Source organism: Saccopteryx leptura, chromosome 3 (genome assembly GCF_036850995.1).
Source record: "Saccopteryx leptura isolate mSacLep1 chromosome 3, mSacLep1_pri_phased_curated, whole genome shotgun sequence".
In the NCBI taxonomy this organism is placed as follows: Eukaryota; Metazoa; Chordata; class Mammalia; order Chiroptera; family Emballonuridae; genus Saccopteryx; species Saccopteryx leptura.
Window position 1 is genome coordinate 312,091,555 of NC_089505.1, and position 23,136 is coordinate 312,114,690.

General features: G+C 40.1%; 1 protein-coding gene across 2 annotated transcripts in view; it reads right to left on the minus strand.

The window, feature by feature from the left end:
• Positions 1–4,504: 4,504 nt before the first annotated feature.
• Positions 4,505–23,136, minus strand: part of NKAIN3 (sodium/potassium transporting ATPase interacting 3) — a 609,298-nt gene continuing 590,666 nt past the window's right edge. The window contains exons 6-7 of one of the 2 annotated variants that reach the window (XM_066378990.1): positions 17,624–17,693; positions 4,505–6,810 (exon numbers count right to left, since the gene is read on the minus strand). In XM_066378990.1, coding sequence (XP_066235087.1) covers positions 6,801–6,810; positions 17,624–17,693 — 80 coding nt within the window. In that variant the 3' untranslated portion in view covers positions 4,505–6,800. The remainder of the gene's footprint in view (positions 6,811–17,623; positions 17,694–23,136) is intronic. The other variant, XM_066378991.1, reaches the window with a different exon arrangement.

Consider the following 23,136-nt stretch of genomic DNA (forward strand, 5'->3'; position numbering starts at 1 on the left):
GGAGAGAGAGAAAGAGAAGGGGGAGGAGCAGGAAGCATCAACTCCCATATATGCCTTGACTAAGCAACCCCAGGGTTTTGAATTGGTGACCTCAACATTTCAGGTTAATACTCTAACCACTGCACCACCACAGGTCGGGTATTCATGGGATATTTTTAATAAATAATACTTGAAAGATTTCAAGATTTCTCTGTCTCTGTTTTTGTCTCTCTATCTCTGTCTCTCTGTCTCTTCTCTCTCTCTCTCTCTCTCTCACACACACACACATACAGACCCTAATAGAAATGTATGATAAAACTTGATTATAAAAAAAATTCCATGATTTCCCTCAATTGAACTTTTTCTTAGAGAAACAGATTATCAGCAGTTTAAAATACTCATTCCATTCTAACAGATACTATATTCTTGAAGAAAAAGAGATGAAGGGAAACACAGTCCCAACTTTTACTGAGAGAAAATAACAGAAGGGAAAGATCACATCCTTTTCACTGATTGATCCTGCTCACCTTCCTAAGCATCATGGTTCATCCCCTATTTGCTGAATTAAATAAAAAGGAAATAATGACACTAATCAATTCTGAAAAAAAAGGTGCTGCCAAAATAAAATAGTTGAAGAGAGTTATGACCACAGAAGAATTAATTTATGTTTGTAGCAGAGCAGTTAGACAAGCAATCCATTTGACTGGCTTTTGAATTTAAAATCCAATTTTCAGTAAAGGAAAGCTAAAATATACTCTGCAGACTTACGGTAACATAGAAGAATCTTGCATCATCGATTTTTTTTTTCTAAAAAGAAAGGTAAAAAGACGAGGTAGAAATTCTCAGTTCATAGAGTCGATGATTAAGTCCTCACAGTACTGAAGAATAGGTGTACTTTTTTTCTATAGTGTATTATAATTAAAGTAGATGAAAGCATTCCAAAAATCATGCTAACTAGTTTGAATGCTCTGGCAGAGACTGCTAAGCATTCTTCAATCTACATTTCCCATTCTTACTAAGGAAGGAAGCTCCTAATTTTTAGATGGGCACAAGGCTGCCAAGAATGAAGACTATCGTTCTCAGCTTTCCTTGCAGCTAAATTTGGGATGGATCAAGTTTGGGCTAATGGAACACAAGTAGAAGTAGCATGTGCCACTTCTGAGACATGGCCTTAAATGAAAGAAGGATCTTTCTGTCCCTTTTTGCTCCTTTTTTCCCTGGAATACAAAAGCAATGGTTGGAACTTTGGCAGCCATCTTGACTCATGTTAGGGTTTTGAGAATGTCAGGACATGTAATGAAGCAACAAGAGAGAAGGAGCTGGGCCCGGTGCCTAGGGAGCCCAAGTCCAGCTTTTTTGCTGACTATTTTCAGAATTTTGAAATATGAAGAGATACAGACCTCTTCTATCTTATATTATACACCGCCATTTTTCTCTTCTTTTCTGTCTGTCAAAATAAATTACATTAGAGTAACTTGATAGATCATTGTTTTCTTCAAATCGTTTTTAAAGAACTTAACTCTGGAGAGGAAAGAAAAATGATTCAATGTTTTTAGTCAAAGAAACAAGAACAACAATTCTGAGTTAAGAATTGACATGTCCAAATCCAAATTGAGTAGACTTTCAATTCTGGATTCTTCTTTTCTTCCTCTTTCCCTCCTCCCTTTTTTCTCTTTTTTTTTTTCTCCTTTCTCCCTCACTTTTTCCTTACTATGTTATTTCTTTTAACTTTTTAAAACTTAATTTATCTCTCAAGTGCAAGCCACAACATAATTTGAATTCCTTAAATATTTCATTTAAAAAAATGGTTAGCGCCTGACCAGGTGGTGGCGCAGTGGATAGAGCGTCAGACTGGGATGCAGAAGACCCAGATTCGAGACCCCGAGGTCGCCAGCTTGAGCGTGAGCTCATCTGGTTTGAGCAAAAGAAAGCTCACCAGCTTGGACCCAAGGTTGCTGGCTCGAGCAAGGGGTTACTTGGTCTGCTGAAGGCCTGCGGTCAAGGCACATATGAGAAAGCAATCAATGAACAACTAAGGTGTCGCAATGCGCAACGAAAAACTAATGATTGATGCTTCTCATCTATCTGTCCCTGTCTATCCCTCTCTCTAACTCTCTCTCTGTCTCTGTAAAAAAAAAAAAATGGTTAGCATTTAACATGATTTTTGACCTTTATGTTTGCAAGTACAAGGAAGATGATTAATATTTTAGCTGACATCATTTTTTTCCTACAAATATCAATACTTAAGAAGCTGACCTGAATGGAATTGAGACAGAGGAGAGATCAAAGGGACCAGAGGAAAAGAGGACAGAGGGAAAGAGGATGATAGAATGGGATAAACCTGAAGGGAAGGGGGGGTGCTATCAGGAGGGAGGCAAGGGAGAGGTTGAGGGGAATATGGGGGAGGGGGGATGCATTTGGGGCAACACTAGAATCTATGTAAACACAATAAATTAAAAAAAAAAAAGAAACTGACCCACCTACTAGAAACGGCAATTTTTCTTTATCCACAAAAAATGAAATTAAGCTTTTTTTTGGGACATAAAGAGAGATGCTACCCACAAATTGTAAAAATTTTGAGAACTCTATTTTTTGGAGAGTTCTTTCTAATAAATACATTCTTATAATATTTAAAGTAGATCTCCCTTTCTGAATTGCATGTTGTGTGGTTAACAAGCAATAATTTCCTTAATTAGTTCTACTTTTGGGCATCAACACCCTTAAGTTGTGGGCCTATTTATCATGAATATCTGAACAGGGTTTGTAGACACTTCCACAGAACTTTAATCCAGCAAAAATTACAAATGACTCTTAAAATAGAAAGAAAATAAAAAAAACACAGATATTCATGGTTTCTAAGTTTAAAAAGATTAATTATTTGTGTTTTTCCTACTTATTTCAGCGATCCCTTGAGAACAGCTAATATCTTGGGCTAAAATGTCAAGTTGAAACATTTGAATTCTAATCAACTGTAAGAATTCTCCTAGTTACATACTCAAGTAACTCAGAAATGACAAGCGAGTGTCTGCTTTAAGAAATAATGAGCCAGAATATTTATTTCATAGTGGGTCCATATTTTGGGATACTATAAATTTATAAGTTAGGTCTGAAATGAAGATGTGCAGTGAAGATTTTGGCAAGATTCCTTTCTAATTTGCAAAGATTGAAATGAACAATTTTGGTTTTTATTTGATTCTCAGTTTAGCAGAGTCAGGATGGTTTTCCTCAGCTTTGCAACATACATTTTAGCTGGTTCTAATGAAGACAAATTCCTCTCAATCATGAGTGTCCCATTCATTAAGTGAGACAGATGGCAGCCTTGCTATATCTTGTTAGATCCAGCCTCTTGAAGCTGGCTGCCTCCCCTATTTAGAAAACAGCAGGGCTTATTTTTCTAAAGGAAAAAAGAAAGAAGTCAATATTGTGCTAGGGCAAGATGTCAAGTTATCTTCAAAACAAGTGAGCCAACAGCTTTTCAGATTTAGAGTGGTACAAACATATGCTTTTGTTTCAGGGATGCATACGCTCATATTGTATGGCAGGTGGAAGGCTACGATACTCGGGGACATGCTAGCTTAGAGATTTTCCTTAAAGCTCTACTGTAAACCGTAACATACCCCATGTCCCCTGGGAATTTTCTAGCCATCTTCACCCCTTGTAGCTCCCCTGCTTAACTTCTGCCACTCTGAAACATAACTGGAATCTGAAATAGATGTGAGGCGAACTGGAGAGCGTACCGGCTGCCTGTGGCTCCACATGGTGTCCGCAGGACACACGTAGGTAAGAACAGTTCATCGACACAAGATAGAAGGCACAGCCTGGGGCAGACTTGGCCAAGGCTTACCAGACACACTGCCAAGTCAGTTCAAAGAGGAAATAAACATTGGTTTTAACTCACGGGCAGTGGCTGTGCTGTCTTCAGCTTTACCAGGACCAGGTCTGAAGGGCGCCCTTGAACCTGGAGCTGCAGCATCTCAGGATGCTGAGAGACGTGCTGGCAAACGAGGACAGACTGAGACACATTCATTCTTCCTTCCTCTGACCACGCACGTACTTCGTACAGAAAAGCCAAGATTTGGCCAGAACGCGGATGTAGTGAACGTGTCTTTGTTGAAAGCCCTACTGCATGATGCAGAGTGGATTTCCTAAAACAGGCAAAAGCTGCAAAAACTGCAAATGCTCATTCTTAAGGAGCAGCATGTGACATGTGACAGCACTATGTCAGAATCACTCACATCTAGGGACCTGCGGAGAGTGACTGCACAAATCTACAATCTTTTCATCCCTTTGTCTTAAGTAATCAGGACCTCTAAAGAGTAGCCCGGAAGAGAAGAAAGAGGTGTGGACAAGAAGAGTGGGCTGGAGAGGAGGTGGCAGGTCTCTCTAACTTGTTTCTGAGGAGTGGCAAGTTTTCTGAAGCTTCAGAATTATCATTATGGATTCCTGAAATTGGGGATTGAAACAGTTATAACTTAATTATTCAAATAAAGAAAGATTAAAAACCAAAACACACATACCATATTAAGTAGTTGCCTGTGTTGAATTTCCACAGAAAACTCACTGGTGCAAGATGCCTTCTCAAATCTGTTAACTGCAGTTAGACAAGATCTACGACTTTGCTGTGCATCTTAGAAAAACGTACAAGTTTACACGAAGATAAAACAGCAAGAAAAGTTACATGGAACTATTTTGTGAAATGTTCACATAGTTCTGTTTGTGCATGTGGAGCATAATAAAATGACAGTTTAAGATGTTTAAATATTAATTTTATTCTTTTGACTGATTTTCTATGTTTTTGATGTTCTATTAGCTTTCTCCATCGTAATAATATGTATTAGTCTTGGAATTTGAATATCAGTTATTTTTTAATTAAGAAATACAATTTGTAGTCTGCATTCTTTCTAATTACTTAAACATGGGCATTTTTTTTTTTTTTTTTTTTGCTACTGTATAGAAAACATGGAGGAGAGTTTTGGTGTTTCTGTAGGCTTCACTTAGCATTGGGTGTGCAACGAGAACTCCAGAGGGGATCTACCTTATTGTTATGACATTACAGTTAGGACCACCTTTTAGTTGTAGAGCGCTTCACAGTTTACAGAGAAGTTTTTGTGTTTTCCTCTAATCCTCACCTGAGCCTCGGGAGACAGGCATTATGTTTCATTTTACAGAGGAAGATAACTCCAGGGCCAAGAGTCCCAAACTGTCCAAGGCTGCAGTGGGGAACCGGGGGGCCCAAACCCCACTGTGTGCCTCCCAAGTTCTTCCTTAGACCATAGCTCTCGCTCCTCTGTATACATGCAGAACTCTCGACAAGTCCACAAAGTCCCCTGGGCTTCAGCTTCCTTAAATGTACAATGACAACTTGGATTTGACCGTCTCACGGGTCCCCGCTAGCCCCTCTTCAGTTTGAATTTGCATTTATTCAGCGGGATGAGAAGGGATTCAGTAGGTGACAGCTGACCAAAGGGGCACAACCCAGAGGCCTCCAGAGCCCCCCCGTGGCGGTCACGAACTGTGAGGGAACTAGGGCAGACTTTGTGGTACTTTACAGAGTCTCTAAAACATATGGACTCCACAAAAAAGAAAAAAAGGAACCTCTACACACAATAATATTTGCATATAATTTCAGATGGTTCATAGACTGGTTTCTTAGAGATGTGTGGGCCAAGTTCACAACTTCTGAATTAAACAGTGCACATGTAGCCCATTTGGGGACCTACAGGAGGCCTCATCTTGGTATTCATACAGAGTAAGCAAAATTTATTTTGACATGGAAAATAGCAATTGAAAGATATGGAAAAACTGATGTGTTTTCAAGACATCTTTTTTTTTTTTTCATGGAAAACTATGTTTCTGATACTAATTTCTTGGTGACTGTGATGCAGTATGAGAAAGAAAAGTTGATTCAGAACAAATACAAATATCCTCTTCAGAAGTATCTATAGACAATTTCATACCATTATTACGCTCCTTTTGAATATCTTCAGAGGACATGACTGATTAGAGTTATGGCTGTGGTTTCTGTCCCACATGCCTACAAGCTGTAGGTTTGTTCTGACACTGGCGTCAGAACTGGGAGAAGGAACAAAAACGATGGCCCTCAGAGATGCCCATGTTCCCTCCACAGGGAAAGGGTCTTCACTATCATTTAACTCATTCATACACCCACGTCATCTATTTTTCAGAACACCGAAAGAATGAGATATGCAAGAATCTGAAATTTTAGATTGCCCTGATATTTTTCTGGGCTTTGGGGAGTTGAGAACAAAGGAGAACTCTATGTTTTGACCTATACTCAGTCTGAAAGCCAGATCCACTATTTGTACCCATTTATCAGTGGTCACAGCATCTGACTTCGTGCCTGTTAACCTCAACGAATGTTGGCTAATGCAGATTCCATCAGATCTAAGATAACTGCAGCTGTCAGCAGTCCTGACTTAATACCTCACAATACAAACCAATATTTCTTACAGAATTGTCTGTAGGGTTTCACAACATTTCCCCCCCATTTTGCATGCCTCCTGTTATATACTGTTAAAAAATTAAGACCAAAACCTTTTTTTTTTTTACAATTTACAAGTACTCATATAAGAAGAAAATGACTAAAAAAATACCCACCCAAGCACCTACAACTCATCTAGCACACAATGCTAAGAATACATAGGCCGTGACCGAAGGAGTCCGTGATCTGTGGGAAAGCAGGGAGGTGCAGTTCATCCTCTGGAAGAGAGTGAGACATGTTGATGCAGAGAGGAGCTGTCAATGGTGCCTTGCTTTCGAAGTCAAGTTCAACAGCTACATTTCAGTGTCAACGTCATTACTTATTTCGACCTGAAACAGAGAATAGGTATTGCTTTAAAGAAATTCAAAACTGAAAACTAAATTTTCTTTCTAACTATCCAGGCATTTTGAAATGCAAAATAGCTTTTGGGGGTGCCTTGTATGGTCTGTGAATAGGGCTGTAGCAACCAGGAAGCAAACAACCTGGGCTTCCTGCTTCTTAGATGAGGGCATGGCACATAGATAGGCATAACAGAGTGCAGGACCAGTTTCTTGGGCTAGAAGTGCCAACATTGTAGCAGCTGGGGAGTGGTGCAAAGGTACTACTTTGATTGCTGTGGGGTAAAGATGACAGGGTAGTATTATGTCTCCAATCTACCAGATAAAGCCCTAGCCTCATCTCCCTATAGCATCCTGTTGGTTGACTGCTCAAGAATCATCCTCGTCTGGCTTTCATACCACCTAACCATTGTCCCCCTATATATATCCCATCCTGTGATAGTAATTCTATGTGTCAACTTGACTGGACCACATTACCTAGATATTTGGTCAAACATTAGTCTAGATGTCACCAGGAAGGTATTTTTTAGATAAGATTAACTTTTAAGCTCTGGCCAGATAGCTTGGTTGATTAGAGCATCATCCTGAAACACAGAGGTTGCTGGTTCAATCCCGGGTCAGGGCACATACAGGAACAGAGCTATGTAAAAAGGTTAACTTTTAAATCAGTAGACTTTAAATAAAACACATGCCCGTCAAAATGTGAGTGGGGTTTTATTCAATCAGTTGAAGGCCTTAGGGCCAAGACTGAGGTCTCTTTGAGATGGAAGGAATTTCACGTCCAGAATTTTGCCTTTGGACTCAAGACTGTGACATCAGCTTATCCCTGGGTCCCCAGTCTGCCAGCTTTCCCTGCATATTCCAGACTTGCCAGTCTCCACAACCACAGCAGCAAACTCCTTAAACCTGCATCTATCTATCATCTATCATCTATCATCTATCTACCTTCCTCCCTCAATCCCTTGATCCTTCCTTCCCTCTTCTATTCTTTCCTCCCCTCCTCCTTTCTAGACATACAGATCTAGTTCTGTTGCTCTGGAATCCTCCTTTCTAGACATACAGATCTAGTTCTGTTGCTCTGGAAGGCACACTGTCATCTCCATCATCCTCGTCCCCACACGTTTGACAAAGATTCGGTGCATATTGCTGATTTGATACTAGGCCTTTGGAAGGTGAGGGTTCTGGCTTATGCACCTTTGCATGATATCAACCTCAACACTGTCTGCCAGGTGGCTGGCACTTAATGAATATTTATTGAGTACTTTTGCTCTTGTCTTTTGCTCTCATGAGAAAAGTCTTAGCTGATCTAAATCCTATTTATTGTTGAGGTTCAGATGAAATTTCTTGTCCTGTGAAGACTTCCGCGCTTCAACCTGGCCGCTTAGCTCTCTCATCCTGCTGAAAGCAACGCTTACACAAGAGCCGCACTAGGAGGAGCTAATGGCATTGCACTTCGTAACTAATCATGCTCTGATTGTCTCACTCAGGTGTGTGTTTTCTCCTTCTCACTACAGTGGGAGCCTCACAGCCGCAGAGCATGTGTTTGACACTTCTGGTCTATCTCGTTTAGCAATTGTCTTCTAACAGTATGAATCCAGTTCAATGACTCCGCGGTGCAGAAAGGACTTTTTAGTCATACATTGGAATAGCTGAGAAAATGTCCAGCTTTTCTGTTTCATTTTCAGTAGCTTCGCTCCGTGTAGATTCTGCTCCCTCCCGCAGCCCTCAGGAGCTGGAGCCCTTCAGTTCTCTCCGTCTTCCTAGCCTGACCCATCTCTCCACAAGTCTACTTCTCTACATTCTGGAAAACGGAGCCCAATGTGCACCCCTTTTACCTTACTGTAATTTCACAGGGATTTTTTTTTACCTCTTTAAAATTTACAACTTATTTTCGCTTTTTTTAAAAATAATTTTTTATTATTCAATCACAGCTGACATTCAATATTACATTAGTTTCAGGTGTTCACCTCAGTGATTGGACATTATATAACTTACTAAGCGATCACCCCAATTAGACTAGTACCGATTTGATACCATCCACAGTTATTACATTAGTACTGACTCCATTCTCTGTGCTGAATTTACATCCCCACGACTGTTCTGTAACAACCAATTTGTACTTCTTAATTCCTCCACCTTTTACACCCATCCTCCCAGCCCCTCCCATCTTTCACCCAGTCCCCTAACCCCTCTCCACTTTGACAACCACCATTATCAGACATTTGAACTAAAAGATAAAGATGAGATTAGAGTGGTGGAATTTTTGTACTTTTATATGACCCTCAGTTAGAAGACACATTCAAGACCCTGAGGTTTACTCATCTATCCACTAGATCGGGGTAGTCAACCTTTTTATACCTACCGCCCACTTTTGTATCTCTGTTAGTAGTAAAATTTTCTAACCGCCCACCGGTTCTATAGTAATGGTGATTTATAAAGTAGGGAAGTAAATTTACTTTATAAAATTCATAAAGCAGAGTTACAGCAAGTTAAAGCATATAACAATAATTACTTACCAACTACTTTATGTCGAATTTTCGCTAAGTTTGGCAAAATAAATCTTTATAAAACAACTTACTATAGTTAAATCTATCTTTTTATTTATACTTTGGTGGCTCCGCTACCGCCCACCATGAAAGCTGGAATGCTCACTAGTGGGTGGTAGAGACCAGGTTGACTACCACTGCACCAGATGAACCTCTTCTAGAATGGGCATAAAGCAGCAGGAGAGATGTTTCTCTGTTAGTGATAGTATTGGTGAGGGATGGGGAACTTCTAGGTATCCATCCACTACATTTATCTTTAACGTCAGCTCTGCTTATAGCTATTGTTTTCTGCTTTTGGACTTTAGCAACAGGGACTGGCAAAGCAGTGAAGTAGACCGAGTCTGTTCCTGTGATGTCAGGTAGGAGCTCTGGAGCATTACACTAGGCATTGGGAAATATGTCTGCAAGGAGTTTTCCAAGAAGACAGTGAAGCAACTTTGAGAGACGGTTTTAAAATGAAAGCCTATTGCCAATCCTTCCTTAGGTTTTAGTAACATTGATTTTTAAAAATCAAACATACACAGAAGTAGAGAGAATGGTATTATGAATCCTTATGTACTCACTGTCCAGCTTCAACTAAAATAAAAATTATGCTAATCAAGTTTCATCTCTCCACTGCAACTTACTCTTTTGTTTGTTTTGGCTAGAGTATTTAAAAGCAAATTTTAGACATGATGTCACTTCTTTCATCAACAGATCTCTCTGATTCTTTAACTCAGTGACTCTAAAACAAGGGACATTTTACCATTTGGTTGTCACAATTTGGCTGTGTGTGTGTGTGTGTGTGTGTGTGGCTACTGGCAGTGGGTAGAGGCAGATGATGCTGTTAAATATCCTGAAATGCACGGGACAGTCCCCACTACACAGAATGATCTGGTCCAGAGTTAATAGTACTGAGGCGGAGAAACACTGCTTTCTTTTATTACCCATTCATTAGCATACCTATCAAAATAGGCTTGTTTCTTAACATCATTTACTATCTAGTCCATGTTTACATTTCTCCAATTATCTAAAAATATCTCATTAGTTGGCTTGTTGAAATCAGAATCCAAACAAAATATACATAGTGTATGTGACCAGTATGTCACTGCAGTCTCTTTCCATCAGTAACATTCCCCTTCCCTTTTATTTGCCCTGGACTGTTTCCCACATTCTAGATCTGGCTGATTGCTTCCTTGGGGTGAGGTGTAACTTATTCTGTTATGCTTGTATTTTCTACACTTCCAGTCCAAGGTTGGCTTTGTGGCACGAGGGTTCATAGGTGGTGCTGTCTTTTTATCGCACCATAGCTAGTGACACACAATGTCTAGTTGTCACTCAGGTAATGATGCTACGTTTGATCCATTAGTCTGGGTAGGAGAGTTTGAGTTTTGAGATTCTTTTTTTTTTTTTAAATATTTTATTTATTGATTTTTTTAGAGAGAGAGGAATGAGAGAGAGAGACAGAGAGAGAGAGAGAAGGGGGAGGAGCAGGAAGCATCAACTCCCATATGTGCCTTGACCAGGCAAGCCCAGGGTTTCGAACCAGTGACCTCAGTGTTCCAGGTCGACGCTTTATCCCACTGCGCCACCACAGGTCAGGCCATAAAAATCCCTCAATTCTTTTTTTTTTTTTATTCATTTTAGAGAGGAGAGAAAGACAGACAGAGAGAGACAGAGAGGAGAGAGAGATGGGGGGGGGGGCTGGAAGCATCAACTCCCATATGTGCCTTGACCAGGCAGGCCCAGGGTTTCAAACCGGCGACCTCAGCATTTCCAGGTCGACGCTTTATCCACTGCGCCACCACAGGTCAGGCAAGTTTTGAGATTCTTAAGACCATTTTTTTCTCTTTTTTTTGTACATGTTTGTAAATATGGTAGCAATTACTTGAGGATACCTACCCTCAAAGGAAAAATGAATCGAGTAATGAGACAATGACGTTATTCCAAACTGTGTCTCCTGCTTGACCTGTCATTATGTCTTTTTCTATTACTTCTCTAAGTTTCTCTGTGTCCTTTCCGGGTGTATGTGTGAGCGTGTGTGTGTGTGTGTGTGTGTGTGTGTGTGTGTGTGTGCTTTTCTCTGTTTGTATGTTCTTTCTTATGTCTTGTTTCTTCCCAGAACCTGTAATAATGTGGAGATTATAAATATTTTTTTGTGCATATAAAATAAAAAAAATGTATGTAGCATAAATTTTTTTTTATGTTCATTGCCTTCAATTTTAAAATCAGAGGGTACTTTCTTTAGAAACAAGACAAAATTATGTTAATTTAATTTGGGGGTGTCTCTGTCTTCACACCACTACATTTATCTGTTTTCCTGCCATTGACATCACTGACAAGTGCCGAGACGAATCCTAAGAATTCTGGGGAAGGCAGGAATCCACAGCTTCCTTGGAGAACAATACTCAGACCAAGCTTTCTCACTTTGGAAAGGATTCATGGGCTTTCCATGATGAATCAAGACAGTGCTTAGGGCAGTGTGTGAGGTCATATGTCAACTGAGAAGGTCTCTGTGTCCCCATGACCACTGGTCACGGCAGACCCTCTTGCATGTGGCTGGCAGCACTATCGGCAGCAGCCTTCCTTCCTAGCAGGAGAGCGGAGCATGAACTACTAGTCTAGTGATGACTCTGAGCAGCGTGAGCCCTATAAACAGCCATTTCATTGCTACATGGTCAAATGGCTACACTTTAGGGTGCGTTCTTACATAGTCCCTAAAATGGTATAATCACTTTCTATGATGGATCAAAAAGTCACCAATACCAGTGACAAAAGGAAAGTGCTCCAAAGCTAGGGAAAGCAATGTGCCCTAGGAGCGGCCACCTTTGCGCTAAGTAAGGCCGCACGCAGGAAGGGCTCTCTCCTTTGGGACAGCTAAGAGGGCGCCGAGTGCATTACAGCATAGCGCTCTGCACTCCAGGGACAACCCGGAGAGAACATGTCCCCGTAAGTGCCTGCCATTGCCCGGGACCGACTGAAGCCCTCGGGCACCAGAACTCCAAGCTCAGCATGGGAACAGTGAGCCAGCCCTGGCTGTGAGCAGATGACAGGCTCCTCGCTCTGCATGTGACAGGGACCAGACAGCATAGAGAAACACGGAGGTGTGGAAGCTAGTCAGGACAAACAAAAACAGGATTAAGACAGACAGCTACCATTTTATTAGTCTTTGGGTGCTTGGCCAAGAAATGGAAGAGAGAAGGGATGGATGCTGGTTGTGGATGGCAGGTCCCTCCAGTTGAGGTTTACTAATACATCGCTGGTGGTTACTGGTTTTTAAATCATGGTTGAAAAGCACATCATTCTCATCTCCCCACCTCCTACACACACACTCACACACCTGATTTGTCCTTCTGGTTTTTAATTTAGATGCTATAAATGCAAAATGGCCTGGTACCAACTTACAGGGACCCTGCTACAAAATAGCCGTTGACAGAGGGGGCAGATGGATGGGACCACCTCTGGCTCTGTGCAGCAGCCAGTCATCAGAGCTCAGTTTCCTCTGGGCCTGGACTGTCTATCAGAGACAGAGGACAGGTAGTGCAGGGCCGGGTGGGAGCCTGCAGCGGGGCCGCCTGAACCAGGGGCCAGGCTCGTCTCCCTCCGAGCACTTAGCTGCAATAGCAGACAATCAGCAGTCGCTGCAGAGTGTGTCACAATTTTTGTGAAGAAAAATCAGCCTCCAGGAAAGGCAATCAAACAAATCCAGATACCAGATAAAGTCAAGTTCTCATTTGGAGACCTTAGGAAAAGATAGGCGAACAGTGGTGGGAGGAGTTTTTTCCATCAGCTTGTTCTGCATTGCACTTGGGGCATGTTCCTCATGGAAATTTCTAACAGTGCCAGATCTCTCTACCACTCCTGTGGAACACAGTTCTGGTTTTACAGCCAGTTTTTTGATCAACTGCCTTGGTCTAATTATTCCTATGTGAAGAATTACTGCTATCTGAAGCTTCGTTTTTCCACTACTCAGTTGCTAACCAATTTGCTGAGTGTGACAAACTTTAGAGCAATTCAGTTGCTGTCTATGATGCTCCTTGACATTCCACATCTCTTTCGTAGCAGTGTGGGTCTGTGCCCAGCTGCTGATCGTTCTGAGAGGTAAGTCTGCCCCCGTTCGTCCTCCCCTACAGCTGCCCCATCATAGGCTGGCTGCTGTGTGGGCAGCCCTTTCGAAGCCACCACTGTCCTGTGGCTGTGTGCTCTACTAACAAGAGCAGCCCGTGCTTGCCAAGCCCTCCCATGAAGTTGGTACCAGTGTGTGGTGGCAGCAAGGGAGGAGATGCTGGTGAAGAGCCAAGGTGTGTTATGTTGAGAGTTACAGCCCCTCATGGCGACTGTGACAAGGTGATAGGCCCCAGCACAGGCTACCCCTGAGCTGTGTGTCACATATCCCCAAGCCAGACCCAGACGACAATCACTGAAAGCATCTCTGTATCTTTAGGCAGAAAGACTGACCCAGGGTAGGCGGTGGCACAATGGCTGCTGAGCATCTCAGGGCTCCCCAGCCAGAGCCCTCAACATTCCAGCTCTGCTTAGACATCTGCTCCCTCACAGGTGTGCTCAGGCTATGTGAGAGCTATGGCGAATGCCCGATTGGATAGTCACAAATTTTAACTTTATCCTCTGCAGAATGGCCCCAAGTAGATTAGCTTCCATCCAAGGGACACCCATATTCTTCTGCTTTTGATAATCTCCTCATTGTTTTTCCAAAATCAGTACAGCCACCATCTACCAGTGGAGGCTTCTCTCCTTATGTGAAATATAAATATTCCCCATTCTACAAAAGATTGCCTTGGGGGCCCTGGTCGGTTAGCTCAGTCGGTTAAGAGCGTCGTCCCGAAACAACAAGGTTGCGGGTTCGTCCCCCACCAGTGCACACACGGGAAGCAACCAAAGAACTCATGACTGAGTGGAACAACAAATGAATGCTTCCTTCCCACTACCCTCTTCACCCTTCCTCAAAAAAAAAAAAAAAAAAAATAAATAAATAAAAGAAATCAATAAAAATTAAGCACTGGATGGCTTGGTTGGTAAGAGCATCATATGAAGCATGAAGGTTGCTGGTTCGATTCCCTGGTCAGGGCAGATACAGGAGCAGCTTGATGCTCCTCTCTTTCTCTCTCTCCCTACCTCTTTCTCAAAAATAAATAAATAAATGAATGAATAAATAAATAAATAAATAAATATAAATGCCTTGGGGACATTGTTTTGTATCTACTTATTCTATGTAAGTTTCTTCTTCTATACCGTTGGGCACCGGAGGTCAAAGCTCAAGTGTTAGTACTCATCTTCATGTCTGCAGCAGACCGCACAGTGCCTACCTAAGACACACTTTATAAATCATCAATAGATAGCTGTAAATGGAACTAAATTTATTTGATCAGTGAGCCTTGATAGTTTGATGTCATTACTGTAAAGAGAGAGAAGCATGAAAGACCAGATTCATATGTGAACTGTCTCACCCCCATCACTTCACCCCCACACATATGTTCCTGCACAGTCTAACTGTGTTACAAAGCAGTGTTCACTCCCCTAACTATTTCGTACAGAAGATTGGCTTTTTTTTCAATCTGTTGCTGGGTGGTGATATGGTGTCATTGAACTGGATACAACAGCATCCAATATAAAGGCCTTATTAAAAGAGATGAAGCAGCTGACTGATGCTGACTGGATAAACTTTGCAGTATTTGCATACCTGTGGGGAGCACACACACTGACCTTTTAAATTGTTTCATGCACCATGATTTTAATTCAGGTTTAGTTTGATCTTTCAGATTCCTGCTCCCTTCACGGTTGAAAAGCATTCCATATTCATCTGACATAATAATATGCATAATCTGTCAAAGCAGAAACTTGCTCCATTATTTTCCGCAGCCTGTAGTTCATGCTACATTCAGCTAAAATGGTGTGAGGGCTCAGCAGTGAACAGGGTGGTTGAGAAAACCTTTTGAGGAGGTAGTGGAGTTGATCAAAGCCTTTTCAGGTAATCTTAAGAGGATGTTTTATGTGTTCTTGATTCTGAAATGGAAGGGACCTTAGGGGGCATAGATGGAAGTCACTTGCCTCTGGGCTATGACAGAGAGCACGCTTTGAGCTACATAGATGTACATGTGTCATTCAAGAAAGGAGATTCTGTATCAACATTAATCAGCTGCAGTTTTTAATAACCTTCCTTAATAGAAAGATCGTCTTACATCTGACCAACATTTTTCATATTGCAGTTTCTCTGCTGAGTTACTGTTTTCACGGTGGAGGTGAAATAAATCATTCATCACCTTCTTACTGCATAACAAGTGTATATAAGACTCTCCCCGTCACCACTATGCATTGTTTCAGTTCTGTTCTCCCTTCCAATGATCATTTTTATTATTGTCACAATCCTGGCCAAGTTCCCCGAATCCACAAATATCAACTTTTGGAGCACATCATTTACGAGCACTCGGTAGTGTGAGTAATGAGGTGGTGACTGTTTAGTCCTGGAGCGTTATGCAGGGTGAATATTTTTCCAAATTGGATTTGCTTTAAAACACTGACATTTATTTAAACATCTATCATTTGACACGAACAGTGTTGATTTGTGAGTGATGTTTCCTTTAGGTTATTCTGCCAGAAGAAAATAAATTCAACCTGGAGAGCTGGAGGAGCTAGTGTGGGCTTCTCAAGGCTTCAGTCCCCAAAGAGGCTGGTCAGGGGCTGCAGAACTGGGCAGGAATCACCATGGCAAAGAGGCAGCAAATGAAACCTTTCGTATGTGATTCTTATACCAGTTCCTGTTTTACGTAACTTCCTTTATTGCCATGGAATTACAAAACATTCGGTTGATGTAATAGAAGGGTTATCGAAGCAAGTCTGCAATATCAGGCATGGTGATAGCTTACTATCCAAGAAAGATTCCAGCTCCATCACTGACTACTAGTGGGACTTTGGGAAAGTTGTCCAAATTCAGTTTAGACAACTTTAGTCCTACTTCACAAAGAAGGAAACTTTATGAAGTAGGACTATGAATTAGTGCAATATAGTGTTTTCATGAGGATTATGTGAGCTAATATACTCCAAGGGCTTAGCAGTACATGACAGCTATTATTTTATAAAGTTTTCTATTTGCTACTTAGAGTTTTATAGGAATGGAGTCACTGTATCTATTTTTTTGTTTTCTAGTATTTTGTCAACAGGTGACCATAATTTCTTCCTTATACTCAACTGAAATCTGGCCAGTTTGAGATGGCTTTTGTTGCTGTTGGTGACTTCTTTTCATGCCCTCTAGCAACAGTTAAACATTTGGGTACTAGGCACAATCATAGGGAACTTCCCATATACTAGACACACTGATTCCATTTAATCCATTCTCTGTCCTCCCCTATGAAACAGTTGTCCCATTGGGCCTATGTGATCGGCCAGAGCCCTACTCCACCTTAACTCTGTTTATCTCAGAGAAACTGATTGGTCTGTGGTTAATAGCTTTCTCCCTAGAAAGAGCCAGTTAAAACCAGCCTAGAACAAAATGGCTGCAGAATTGGCCTTCAGAACTCAAACTCTTTTATGATCTAATCTCCATATTAAATGACACAGCCACTGACACCAGGACAGTTGACCATCATCATGATGACGATTAGAAGGGACCATAAAGGGACAGAAAAGAGGGAGAACCCTGACTCTGAGAAGACCCCACCTATTTCCCCTTCTCTGCCTAGACCACCCTTTCATTTTTCTCCTTCTACATATACAACTTCTGACCCCAAGCCCGTGAAAAGTTGATTTGAGAGCGCTTAAGCTCCCATTTCTTCATTCTCTGGCCATTTTAAAATAAAACTTGTGCTGTTAATGCTCACTTTCAGTTTCATAATTGGCTTTACAACACCTAATGGAGAAAGAACCCACTTGGAGTCTTCGAAAGGGAAATTTTGCCTCTGAGACCACACATATGGAGCCTGGATTCTAACCTAGTCTTTCTCCCCTTTTTCTTCAGCAGTGCTGTCCTGAAGATACATATTTAGTTTCTCTTCTGCAGACTAAAAGTCCCCCTTTTCTCCTGTTTGGCAATCAACTACTGATAAAATATGTATATCATTTTAGAGACATAAATAATGTTACCCATTTCAAATTCTTTTTGGAATGAATAATGATGATGTTGGGTTACATGTGAAAGGTGTGTTTTAAATATGAGTGGAAAATTAAACCAATGATTAGTAGTAGCAGGTCCAAATTATTTCAGGTTTGGTTAGTTTTGACCAAGTTAGAAGGATTAATATTTTCCATCTCATGACACCTTTACTTACAGGTTAACAGGCTTTAACTCAACATGATCCTGGTAGTAGGAGTGTGCATCAAGTCCACCTATGAAATCAACTGAAAATAGCCCAATATGAATAAATGTGTAAATAAAACACACATCAGAGTAGGTGTTTAAAATAGAACACATATAAGTAATATTAACAAAAATATCTGTCTATCACAAAATGGAAAAATGTGTGTTTAATATAAGGGACAGTTTAAAATATTATCAATGGTCCCAAAATGGGGGTATTTGAAGAAACACAAAGAAGTTGGTATTTTAGGGACTGATAATCACAGTTGTTTCTGGTTTTGCTGAAAAATGAAGTTACATTACATAACATTAGATTTTAAATAATGTGTTTGTCCTTAGGCATAGAGCTATGCCTTTTCCCCTTGTGTATCAAAAAATGTACCTTCTCACCTTATTGCCAAAATCCATATTTTCCCCCTTAGGAATATTTATTTCATCATTAGAAAGATCTTTGAGAAGTCACATAATCTGTGTCCATGACTTCTGTCCTTAAACCATCCCTAACAAATAGGTATCTGCTTTTTGCAAAGGTCTCTCCTCTCTAGTGGCACAGTACTTGTCTCACAGTCTGTATAAAATCACTGTTCTTAGTAATTATTATTCTAAGTTCTTCCAGTCTTGATCACAGCCTCTGTTTTATCTAGTTCTTTTATTTATTTATTTATTTATTATTATTTTTTTATTAAGTAAGAGGCAGGGAGGCAGAAAGACAGACTCCAGCATGTGCCCTGACCGGGATCCACACGGCAAGCCCACTAGGGGGTGATGCTCTGCCCATCTGGGACCACTGCTTGTTTGCTCAGCAACAGAGGCATTTTAGTGCCTGAGGGGAGGCCATGGAGCCATGTTCAGTGCCGGGCCAACTTCCTCGAACCATTAGAGCATGGCTGTTGAGGTGAAGAGAGAGAAAGAGAGAAGGAGAAGGGGGAAGTCTGAAGAAACAGATGGTTGCTTCTCCTGTGTGCCCTGCCCAGGAATTGAACCCGGGACTTCCACACATGTCTTATCCAATCCTAATGTTCATGGCTAACCTTAGTTCATTTTTCCTGTTTTATTTTGTAGTCTATTAAAAACATCATTACTTTACACCCACCTTTGGTTATAGTATAGCATTCTAACATTATTGGGAACATAGGCATATTGGCACACTGACTCTCAGTGTGTGTGTGTGTGTGTGTGTGTGTGTGTGTGTGTGTGTGTGTATGTGTGAGTAGGTAGGTAGGTAGGTACACAGTATGCAAAAGATATTATATCATACACTCAGCTCAATACAAGCACTTCAGTGAACAGTGATTTAGAGAGAGATGACTTAGCCTAGATGTTCTATTGAAGCTGTGACTCACTTAAGCTCTAGTCACTTTGGTCAGTCCCTGACCTGCTCCGTCCTTTTCCTCTACTAGAGAATCTGAAGTAAGACCAGCTCAACCAAAGCTTCACCAGATCACTGGGCAGGCAGAAGCTGTGGAGTCTCGTGGGGCACATAACAACCAGTGGTCAGAACCATCGCCAGGTAATCTCCCTGGAGACCAGGGGAGCTGGAAGCTTATCTTTTCCCTACCAGGTCCCCTGAGTCCCCGGGACAATACCTTAGGAGAGAAGCAGGGAGGGGAGTCCATCTGAGACCCTGAAAAGACTTTCCCTAGGAGAATAGGCAGTGCCTGAGGGGACCATTTAAGTGGTCAGATTAGATAAAGGTTTTTTAAAAGATTTTATCAGATTAGATATTTAATTAAACATTTGCTCCTTTATCCTTGCTGACCAATGGATAAGAATTTAAAGGGAAGATAACATTGGCTAAAAGCCAAATGAGCACACCATTGACAAAGGTACTCTTGAAAGTTAAAAGGATTGTTAAAAATAAACACATTTATAAATATGTATCATACATTTGCAAATAAAATGATTAAATTAAAAATTATACCCAAAATAAAAATCTTTATAAAAATAAGCACACACACACACACACACACACACGTATGCTTTAAAGCAAAGTAAAAAGAAACTTTATATTGATGATATGAATATTAAAATGTAACATTAACAGAATCACAACTTTGTTTATAAATACAGGTACTGCTGTGAATCTGCTCCTTAGCCTCTATGTCTCTAATATACCATGTCACCAGTATTTTTTAAGAAGAATATACATATAATATATATTATAATATGGTTTTATTATTTTTTATAAAATTATTTATAATATTCAAAATTTCTTTTATAATTATTAAATTTGAAATTATCAGTACCTTAATTAACTGTAAATCATAGTACCTTTAACTATGAAATACTTTCCATATAGGTGCCAGTAAACACCAAGCATTTGTTAAAGAGTAGAAATATATATAAAGTGTAGTTTAGCCCAGGCATGTCATTTTGCCTCCATTCAGTGTCTTTGTCAAAAATTTTATAGGACACAGAACATTAATTGTATCTATTAATGTCTCTTCATCAGATATAAATGCTGTAGAAGTTTTAGGCCTTCTTGTAACTCAGCGTCTTTCCATTTTGATGAAGAATATCAATTTGTCCAATTAAAACCAGGAGCTCTTCAAAAGAAGCTTTTCTCAAGTCAAGATTTTCAAAAGGAAATTATCAAATTGTAAGTGAAATCTTGTATAACATTTGCGCTCTCATTATTTAATTTGTCCAGTTCTCTTGCTTTTGTCAGCATACATTTCAAAGTTCTCCTTTTTATAAGCTTTCAATTATTGCCATTTACTGGAAGCTTCAAAAGATGATTTTGGGGATGCTTCATTTGTTGAATGATTCAATTAAACATTTTCAACTGATCTTGAATGCAAAGCAACAAATATGTGGAAGACTCATTTATAAAACTGCTCACAACCATTGTAGGGAACTTTGATTTACAAAGTAGTTCTTGAAAGGCTGAACTGTTCCTAACTTTGACAGAAGGAGAGAAGCAAAGAGAGAAGGCATATTCTGCCATTGTGAAGTTCTGTTTGTTTTCAATATCAACCTCATTATAGAAACATCCTCAGGGAAAAGCAAATCAAAACTACAGTGAGGTACTACTTCATACCCACTAAAATAGCCAGCAGAAAATAAAATCAGATAATAATAAATGTTGGTGAAGATGTGAAAAAATTGGAATGCCCATACTGTTGGTGGGATTGGAAAATGGTGCAGCCACTTTGGAAAACAGCCAGTGCCTATGGTTAAATGCAAAGGTACCCTGTAACCCAGTAATACACTCTGAGCATATACCCAAGACAAATGAAAACATATGTATCACAAAAATTTGTTCACAATGTTTATAACAGCATTATTATAGCAAAAAGCTGAAAAAATTCTAGTTTACTTATATTATTAATATGTGTGTGTATAAATTTTGATATAAATTTTGAAAACTGTAGAGTTTCTATTTTAATTGTTAAAACATTGCAACTTTATTGGGAAGAAATTATAAATGACCTGTGCACCTGAATTCCAAATACATTTTTGCTTTATAAATTCCTTAATCTAATAAGAATTCTATGCTTTTATAAACCACAGTATTGTAATCCACCAAAATTTGTATTATTCCTACAAAATAAATAATTTTATCTTTAGTATTTACTTCTTCTTTTTTTTTTTTTTTTGGTATTTTTCTGAATTGAGAAAGCAGGGAGGCAGAGAGACAGACTCCCACATGCGCCCAACTGGGATTCACCCCATATGCCCACCAGGAGTTGATGCTCTGCCCATCTGGGGTGGTGCTCCATTGCAACTGGAGCCATTTTATTGCCTGAGGTGGAGCCATCCTCAGCACCCAGACCAACTTTGCTCCAGTGGAGCCTTGGCTGCAGAACGGGAAGAGAGAGATAGAGAGAAAAGAGAGGGAGAAGGGTGGAGAAGCAGATGGGCACTTCTCCTGTGTGCCCTGACTGGGAACCAAACCTGGGATATCCACACACCAGGCTGACACTCTACCACTGAACCAATTGGCCAAGGCAGTGTTTACTTCTTAGTTGAATTAGCACACCATGTAAAGTCATATCAGAAGTTTTAGTGTAGACAGAATGAATATCTAAAAGTTTTTCTTTGACTCCATGAATTAGATTTTAAAAAACCAAACTATATTTGAAAATAAATTAATTGGTTTTCTGCTGAAAGCATCTGGTGACTGGGTAAAATATTGGTATTTCAGATCTATGGAAAATTCTCTCCCACCGTGGAGGCAGCCCATCATCTACATACACTTCCAGGTGCCCTGACCCATGATTACGCCTGGTCTGGTGTGCTGGGCTGTGGGAGGAGCCAATGTGTTCAGCACTTCCCCCACTTCCACCTGACACAGGAAAGAGCCATCTCTGCTCACTCTGCCCACTCTTTTACCTTTTTAATCCATTGACCTGCTCACTGTGCTTGCAAGGAAGGTGCTAGGTACATTATTCACTTCAAGATTTGGTAAGAAGAGAGTGCTGGCATTGGTTTTCTTACTGATTTAACCATGTGTTAAAAAGGGAATTCTATCCATTGCATTTACATCTCACACATCTTGAGAAAACCAGTGCAGAAGCTTAAGGTACTGCCCACATTTACCCATACTAGATTATCATAATACAACTATTAATAATAGTATTTCATTTGTAAACTAAATAATCTAGGACCAAATCTAAACCAGATAGGATACCAGGACTTGTGTAAACAGTGATTGTTTCAACCCAAGTAGGACATATGGCCATCCCTATGGATGACACTGTAAATGAGCTATGTTTCCTCTGCATGTCAGAATTCTAGTGTGATGCATAGTTTGCAAACCTCTAAAAATAAAGATTACATATTGGTAAAACTTAAATTGTCAAGCTCCCAGAACTAGACAAGACTACAAAAAAAAAAAAAAAAGTATTAGGGAGAAATCATTGACAAATGGGTAATTAAGAAGTTGAGAACATCAAGAATCTTTATGGATGGGACACAGCAAGGTAGCTTTTCAGCAACAGAAACCTACACGTCCATGAGATAACAATGTTTCCATATTTCCTAAAAGAGTTTTTTATGCACACACCAACACTTCTCATTTGCCAGAGAAGACAGTTCAAGTAAAGGGACACAGCGGCATAAATAAAGGGCAAGTTCATAGATTCTGAAAGGTTTTTTTTTTTAATGATATCAAATGCTTTAAAAAAATTGAAAAAATTTTTTAAAAGATGATTTACCAAAAGACTGGAAATAACTTAGTAGGAATGAACTTCAACTTTTAAGTTTTCAAAAAAAGTAGTCATACTTTACTGTTAATAAAGTAAAGCAACTATACATTCTAGAATTCACTTAAATGAGAAAGGTGTTAGAAGAGCAGATGCTAAATTAATTTCTCCAGTAGAATAAGGGGATGAATTCCAATAAAATATGAAAAGTAATAGAGAAGGCGTAAATAGGTTTCAGAGGTACTAGAAAAGGACAGGTAGAAAGAACACCTCTACCATATACGGAGCTTTGGCAGAAGAGTGACGGTAGAAGAGGTGGGGAGCAGGAGGAATCCTG